Genomic DNA, 8626 nt, shown 5'->3' with positions numbered 1-8626 from the left:
TGTTAATTATAGTACAAGTATAGCATCCACGTTGGAGCTGCTTTTTAACGGACTTGTAAAAATATGACTTCTAAAAAGTATGGTTTAAAAATATGCGTACATTGGGAATATTTTATAGAAAGGCATGGTCTGAGCAGAGCAAATAAACACCATATCTGCGCTTCTTGCGCAGTGAAAATCCCAGTCACTCTTAACCCATCGCAGCACGTCGAAAGGCCCTCCAGGAGGAAGGCAGATTGACCCCACGAGACCCCGATCATTGCAGGCTTCCCAGCTGCTTCCAGGCCCTTCAACAGGGTCCTGCCTCATGTGGCCAGATGTGCTTCCTGCCTGCCAATTCCCAGCCCTCTAGAGCCGGACAAATGGTTATCATGGCTTCAAAAAGTTCCTCACATTCTCTCATAACCTGCAATTTACGTCAATTCTCCATGCAAATGGGTACATTCTCCTAGGAGCACCAAAACTGATTTTAAGATGAGTGAATTACATCACCATCGTTGAGAACAAGAAAATGATATCTGAGAATTGAAAAATGATTGAAAGTGACAAGAACTTTCAACTGCAAATCACCTGGGGATTTCAGCAAGGATTTTCAAAATTCAAGCCCAGACCCACCAAGAGTTTTGAGAGGGGGGGGGGGTAGGGGATGCAAAGATCCAGTATGCAAAATTAGTGGACCGGAAGTCAGAGAAGTCCCCTTCATAAAAAAATCTTGCCTCTCTAAGCAACCTGCAAGCGTCTTCAATGCTGTCACATATGCAAATGCACACCGGCTGCTAAATGAAATCTGTACTTGAAAGTGAATTCCTGCCCGGTGACTTGAACAAATGCAAAATAAACGTTTGTTCCAAGGTGGCTCCTTTTCCAAAGACCTGTGCTCTTCAAATAGTAAAACTGACTGAAGAACATGTTTAAAGCTAGCAAACACCAAGATACAGCAGAGGTCGGCCTGATGAGTCGAGTGCGAGGAATGTGCAGGAATTCTTAGGATCGGCTCCAATTGGTCAACTAAACCAAGAGAAACCGAGTCTCCAATGCACGGTACAAAAGCCTGTCTGGAAATTACAGAAGTCCTGGATTTGTTTACAACAAAAATTTCAACATGTTCCAGACTGACCACTTGACCTGGACCGCATGTAAAGACAAGAGAAGCAGCCATCTTTAGAAGTCAAGCAGCTCTTAGAGTGGTCGGGGCCTGGATGGAAGTTGGGTGGCCTGCAAGCTCCACGACGGAGAAAAGATGAAATACACACACAGAAGACAGAACAAGGGAGTTGGAAGGGACTTTGGAGGTCTTCCAGTGCAAGCAGGAGGCCCTATCCCGGGGTGTCCAATCTTGGAAATTTAAGACTATGCTGGCTGGGGAGTTCTGGGAGTTGAAGACCATAAGAAGCCTTAAAAGTTCCCAAGGTTGGACTCCTTTATCCCCTTCTCCATTCCAGACAAATGGAGATTGGCCATTGACAAATGGCCAAGCTGTTCTTTAAAAACCTCCAGGGATGGACACCCACAACTTCTCGAGGGAAGCTGTGGGGTTCCTTTAATTTAAGAATTGTGTTCCTGTGCCACTTTCTCAAGGGGCCTCTTAAACTGGAGATAGAAAGGAGGTCCATTGGATCAGATGAGTGAGGTGCACCACACCATCTCCAGCAGGCCCCTAAACCAGATGCTTCCAGGAAGCTCTCCAATTGGACAGGAAGGCAACATGGAACAGAGGGATGAGGGAGAGTTGAATGCCAGGCAAGAGATGACTGTCCATGTGTGACTGAAGGGCAATAAACCATTTCAGCTCCAACTTCTTCAAAGCAAGCCCAGGAAAGGCCTGTCACCTCCTGGGATTTGAGAGTTTACAGGCACAAACCTTTCAAATAGAAAACCAGAAACTTTTCTTTTGATCAGAAAGGGATCATTATGATCTGTCACAGTTAACACAACAGAACCTGGACAATTTGTTTAGAAAAGTCCTTGTTTTTAAGAGACTCCCAGGTACAAAGTAGTCATCATAAACGTTGACCATCACAACAGCAGAGGGTGGGGTCCCCCACTTTTAAACACTGGGTAATGGGGAGAAATACAACACACTAATGAAACAATGCAAAAGAAATTACCAAAAAATAGAAAATAGAAAAAATGTATTTACAAGTCATACATTACTATGATCAGAACACACGAAGACAACAGCTGCTATAATACATGCATTAAGTCAAGAAGAGAGCTACTAAAAACTGTAATGGACAAGTTGTAAAAAACAAACCCACAAACAAAACGGGGCAGGAAGGAAAAGGCTTCGTCTTTCTTCCTCCCCTAAGTTTGCTACATTGATTGCAAATCAAAAGAAAATCCCCTAAAATCCAGGAGGACATTCAGTACAACATACTACACCTTTAAAAGAAAACGAAACTGGAAGCTTCACTGGTGGGGAGGAACAGGGAGGCATTGGGCTGTTTGCAGATCCATATACAAGAAAGCCATTGTCAACTGCTCTACATGCTCAAAATTACAGCAAGCCCCTCTCAGCTACAAAGCATGATCCTAGCAGAGTTCACCCTTGCAGTGTGGGTGGCGGACTGTGTTTTGTGTCGGTTCACACACATATACAATGCTATATGTGCCTATGTCTGTAGGGATGTATAAAAGGAGGAGGAGTGTAGGAGTGTGTCTGTCTGTGTGTGTGTGTGTGCGTGTGTGTGGTGCTCTTATTCACTGCATTATGATATCAGGGTGGAAATGTAACTTGTTACAACAAAGTTTTTAATCTGGTGTAATAACTGCGAGAAGTCAATCAATGTCTGTGGAAGTCATAGGTCACCTCACACCACAGGAGAAAATAAATGGAAGAGGGGGGGAAGAGTACAGTGAGAGAAGAAATTCAGTTCTTTCCGAAATGGAGTCCAATGGAAAAACAGGATCCAAAGTACTGGTGGGGTTTTCCAGGAAACTCCAAGTGCTGTGGCCATTTTTCCTTGTAGTGTTCACAAGTTCCTCAATGACTCAGCGGTGGTGCCGTTTTCTGAACTAGGCTGCTGCCTCCTCCTCCTCCTGCCCCCCTCAAGAAGAGCGGATGGTCTGGCACTGAGTTGTAAACAGGAGGGGGGCCGGGAGGAGAAGGGAGCTGGGCAGGGGGGTCTCCAGTCACAAGGAGGAAGGGAGGCTGGAGAGGAAGCCCGGCAGCTCTGCCCTCTCCTCCTGGAAACATAGCAAGTCCATCTGTACAAGTTCCACAAACTGGCAATGCTCCTAAGTACCAGCCCAGCCTCAGGCACCGGCAAGCAAGCTGTGAGTGAAAAAAGGACCAGGCAGAAGTTTGGCCGCTGTCCGTCCGCTCCATCATACCTCCAAGAACCGTGAGCTGCTGGACTTCGAATGGAATGGCTCCGACCACATGCGGCGCAGATCGCCCTGTGAAAGAGATGGAGTTAGTTATTTAGCCTGCAGCATATCATACGTGGACTAGCAACGTATATATTAACGTTTCACCTAGGTTAATGGAACCCAATAAAAAATAAATGTTAAAAAGATTTATGTTCGAATACCAGTGTCTGTGCCATCCAACCATTGAAGAGCAGCATCGTTTATATGTTTTAAAAAGCAGATACTGGGCCGGTATAGGCCCTCAGCTCACAGCCGGTCACAGTGGGATCTACAGTTTGATGTGGGACCCTGCAGTCACACTGAGGGGAGTAGCTTTGCCCCATTTATACAGAGAGCGAGGTGCAAATCCTATTCAGGATTGTCCGTTGCTGACATGGTAGGTCAAAGCCTGGCACCTTTTTTGTGGGGTCATTTAGATGTTCTCCCTGTAACTGGGCATTCAGAGACCCATTGGGAATTGAATGTTAAAGTTGTTGGGCAGATGTTCTGGAAGGGCCAATAGGGGCTTCCTGGATTTGAGCCGAAAAAGAGATCAGGTCCTTTCATTAGAAAGATTTCCTGAAGAAAATTTGGTTTAAGAGAGGAAAAACAATTACCTCCTTTCCACCATGAATGCATTTCCCTATCAAAATCAAAAGCCAGGTGCAGATAGTCCCCAACTTATGACCGGTTGCTTAGTGACCATTAAAGCTATGCCTTTTTTTTGCCAAAAATTGGCGTTTACTTAAACTTCTCAGCAAAAAAAATGAGCCATAATAATGGGTTCACTTAACAACTGCTGCAAAAAAGATTGTAAAAATTGGGCGAAATACGTGATCATAACCACAATCACAACTTACGAATGTAACTGTGGGCTCAATTATGGTCACACATTGAGGACTGTACGAGCATTGGAAAATTGTCATCATTGAAGCTGTTTTTCTGCTGAACCCAGGCATCTCCCCACCCCACACTCCCACACCTGCTTCTTGTCCCCACTCGAAGGACTGACTCCCAAGAGACGAGCGCTCAGCCGCGTTCCTGAATAATGTCATACCCTAATTGGAGACCCCGCTCCTGCTGAAAACATACCCGATGATGGCAACAGGGGCTTCTCAGTGATGTCACCCAACCTGAAGAATACTATCATGCTGAAGTAATTATATAGTTTTTATACAGTGTTGAATTGTAATCTGAATTGTTTCTATATTTTATCTTTTTACTATTTGTAAGCAGCCCAGGGTCGCCTTATCAGCGAGAAGGGCAGCATATAAATTTAATTAAATTATAATAATCTGAGTTAAATCATCTGGTGGTGGCGCAGTGGTTAGAATGCAGCACTGCAGGCTACTTCTGCGGACTGCCAGCTGCCAGCAGTTCAATTCTGACCGGCTCAAGGCTGGCTCAGCTTTCTGTCCTTCCAAGGTGGGTAAAATGAGGACCCAGATTGTTGGGGGCAACAGGCTGACTCTGTAAACTACAAGAGAGGGCTGGAAAGCCCCGTGAAGCGGTGAGTCTAAGTGCTCTTGCTATCTGTAAATCCCAAGCAGGCAGCAGTCTAGCGGGGAATTCAAATAAGCAGAAGGAAGAGGAAGAGCGGAGGAACTAAGCAGAGGGATTGGCTGCTGACTGGTGCTCCCGTTTCCTTGCCCTGGGTGTGTAGCTGGAGCCCTGCTTTCAGTGGACCTGGCTGAGGCAGCTTCAGAAGCCAGCTCCCAAAGAAGTGAGCCTGCTGAGCAACCAAACAGGAAGAGAAGCCGAAGTCTGGCAGGGGAGTTCAGCTGAAGAGGGAGAAAAGGACTAGGAGAAACAAGGACAGGGAGAGGTGGCTGACCTGTGTCTTGGCTGCTGAATGCCCACTGGAGCAGGGCATGCTGCTGACCTACTTGAGGCATGTAAGGGAGGCTCCCTAGGCAGCCAGGCTCACTGAGCGAGCAAAAAGGACTTTGGCAGATCAAGGAGGTGGCACCTTTGTCTTACGGTTACTGTTCACCTGAGATGACATGAGGAGCTGCTCTTGGGACCTGGAAAGCAGGAGCCGTGTCTGTTCTCTTCCAAAAAACCCCCAAAAACCACATGTAGTGGACGTGCAGATAGATACACCTGTGCTGGGAAAGGATTGCTTGGAGGCAAAGTATCCACTTCCAGCTGTTATCTTGGGATCATTAAATCAGACTCAGGAAATTCTTACAGATAGACAACAGTTACAAGAATGCTTCTAGAAACAAAAAAAGAAAAAAGAGGGGACTAAAAGTGGAGGATGGTGCCGCAATGGCCCAAGCTCTCAAGAAAAACTCTTAATTCTCTTGGAACTTCAGAAGACATTCCAGGGGGTCCCAAAGGCGCTTCTCCAAAAGGCAACTAGACTTTCTTGCTTTTTTTCTTTGAATACATTTCCCTTCTCATCCAGAAGCTTTGAGGAAAGCAGGGAATAAAGAGCAGCTGCCACAAACTTCCAAGACCAAATAAGAGGATTCTGCAGAGTCTTGTACTCTGAGGAAGAGGCAACAACAGAGGGTGAGGCGTGAGACTCCTTACTGAGAGGGAGAGAAGCAACGATTGGATTGTCCATCAAGAGAAATGGGCTGCTTTCCTGGGCCACACCTACAGAGACGCAATGCAAGAGTCTCATTGACAAATATCCTTTTCTGCTACAGAGAGTTTTCTGTAAGTGGCAGAAAGTGGGACTGGAATTTCCATTGCCAAGCATTGAAGTCATGAAGGGTGACATCACCACTTAGCAACAACCACCCCAGCAGTCCCCACAGCTGTTCTTAAGCAAGTATTGTGGAGGCAAGTATTAAGTGAGGACCTCGTCGCAACTTCCTGCCAGCATCCAACACTCAAAGTCAATGGGAAGCTTGACAGGAAGTTGTCAGCCTGGGACGGCTTGCTTGCAAGAAGGCTGGCTGGCTGGCTGGCTGGCTGGCAGGGACAGGGACAGGGCTGCTGCCAGGTGTGGCGCAAGCGGGGCGGGGCTTGGGATGGATACTGCTGGGTGGGGGAGATTTAAAAAGAAGGACGTGACTTTCCCCTTGACTTTGCCTGTGGGAAGCCAGTAGGGAAAGTTGCACATGGTGACCATGTAACTGTGGGATGCTGCAACCAACGTAAGTGTGAGCCGGTTGCCAAGTGCCCAGTCATGATCCCGTGACTGCCCGGGTGATGCGATGGCTGGAGCTAAGAAGGATGCCTGACCTTCACAGGAAACAAAGGATGCAGGATTGGAGGCTCTGCAAGGCAGAGGGAGCTCTACTGCCCTCCTGGCCTGTGAAAGGACCTGGCCAGGAAGGGAGAAAAGAGCAGAGCAACACCTTGGAGCCTTCCCTAATGGGACTCCTTTCCGAATCAGGGGCTCCTGGCAAGAGGGGGAAGGCTCCTGGGCCAGGTGAGCCAGAGAGCAAAACTCTCCGGTCAAAGGGAAGGCAAGAGGAGCCACCTCAAAACTTAAAATTTAAGGAGAACAGCTCTCTCTTTCAAAGAAAGAAACAGAAAACATTATGGACACCCAGAAAGATTCCCTCTCGTCTAAGAATGAGAGGAAGTAGAGGATGGGCGTGATCAAAAAGGAAGTCTGAAAGGCACTCAGGACCCCAAGGGAAGGTGCCTTTGGGCCGTGCCAGCAGCACAGGGGAGAAAAGGGGAGGGGTGGCCATTTTCTCTCATCTCAACCACGATGAGATGAGTGACTCTTCCACCAATCCCTCAGAGATGGCTCAGAAGGACACCCTGGTGAAGCCTAGTCAAAAAGGACCGTGAGTTCCCCCAGTCCTGATCTCTTTATAAAGTCATTCAATTTCTTGCCAAGGGTTCAAATATACAGATTACTGCAATTAGAATTCCTGGTCTGCTATGAAGTATTTTCACAGAATTCCTCCGAAGAAAGCCTGGCAGGGGCCCACTGCAGAAGCAATCAATACATTTCACCGCCCCGTGCAAAGTGCTGGTGTGAACCTCTGAAGGGAAATGGCTGGGGACCAATTATCTAAAGGGCCGTTTTAGCCAACAAGCCTAGCAGAACATCTCATTAGCTCCAGACGGAGTAGAAAAAAGAACATGCTGCCCTGGGAGGCATCAGGAACAGCTTATTCTCAACCACCATCCCAAAAAGACCAGGTTTATTCTAAGAAAATGGCCCCAGAGGCCTCACAACAACCTTTAGTATATTTTGCCTTTCAATGCCCTTCTTTATATTTTGGGCCCTGTGGTTCATGTTGCTCCATGATGAAATCCTACGGCTTCATTTAGAGCAGTGGTTCTCCACCTGTGGGTCGTGACCCCTTTGGGGGTCGAACGACCCTTTCACAGGGGTCGCCTAAGACCATCGGAAAACACATATTTTCAATGGTTTTAGGAATAATTTTATGGTTGGGGGTCACCACAACATGAGGAACTGTATTAAAGGGTCACGGCATTAGGAAGGTTGAGAACCATTGATTTAGAGTTACCGTGTGCAAAGCGATGCCTCTGGTTGCAAGAAGTACAGGTAATCCCCGGTTAATGATTGTCATTGGGAACAGCAACCCCATTGCTAAGGTTGTAAAGTGAAAAATTGCAGGACTATGTCAAACGTAAGACCTTGGTTCTAGCTACTAAGCAAATCATGCACGCCTCATGCTTGTGACTTGAACCTTCCTGCCAGCTTCCCCATTGACTCTGCTTGTCTGAAGCACTGAAATCATGATTATGTGACCCTGGGGACGCTATTCAAGGACAGATCGTTACGTCTCCTTATCCAGCACTATTGTAACTCTGAGTATTTGCTGAGCGGGTGGTAGCTAAGCCAGGGAGTTTGTTTAGCCACAGGACAACACCCAGGAAAGATCAGTTCTTCAGCCACCCACTCTTTAGAAGAGTTCAGATGGACAACATTTTAGTCTCCAATCCACCATTTCCAAAGCCAGTCAGTCCATGTAATCTGTCCACTGTGCATAATTACATCTGTTATATTTTATATCATTTGCATCAATCATATATTTGTATACATTGACACAAATGAGATAAAAACATCAATCCTGTAGTTACCAAATGATTTACACCAGTTTAAATTTAACGGACATCCCTCTGTTAAAATGAGGCTTCACTGTATTATGTTTTGCCTATGTATATTTTGTCCAGAATGGCCTGGCCTCAAAGGCAGCTTATAATTATTCTGAATTAATGGCATTTTCTTGTATTGGCTTTTAGTATTCTATAGGTGCTTCTTACAATTGCAACCAGAATTGTGAGCTGTGATGGTCGTACGCCCAGGCCGGACCCAATTATATGTTTGTTT

General features: G+C 46.4%; 1 protein-coding gene across 1 annotated transcript in view; it reads right to left on the bottom strand.

Moving 5' to 3' along the window:
- The window catches only part of SPPL3 (signal peptide peptidase like 3), a 95964-nt gene continuing 87338 nt past the window's right edge, over positions 1-8626 (bottom strand). Inside the window, exon 11 of the mRNA XM_070950974.1 lies at positions 1-3399. Coding sequence (XP_070807075.1) covers positions 3328-3399 — 72 coding nt within the window. The 3' untranslated portion in view covers positions 1-3327. The remainder of the gene's footprint in view (positions 3400-8626) is intronic.

This window comes from Pituophis catenifer, unplaced genomic scaffold (assembly GCF_029215685.1).
Source record: "Pituophis catenifer annectens isolate HBS135680 unplaced genomic scaffold, rPitCat1.0.hap2 SCAF_10, whole genome shotgun sequence".
In the NCBI taxonomy this organism is placed as follows: domain Eukaryota; kingdom Metazoa; phylum Chordata; class Lepidosauria; order Squamata; family Colubridae; genus Pituophis; species Pituophis catenifer.
Note: the sequence above shows the minus strand (reverse complement) of the source record. Positions and strands in the feature narration are given on the sequence as shown.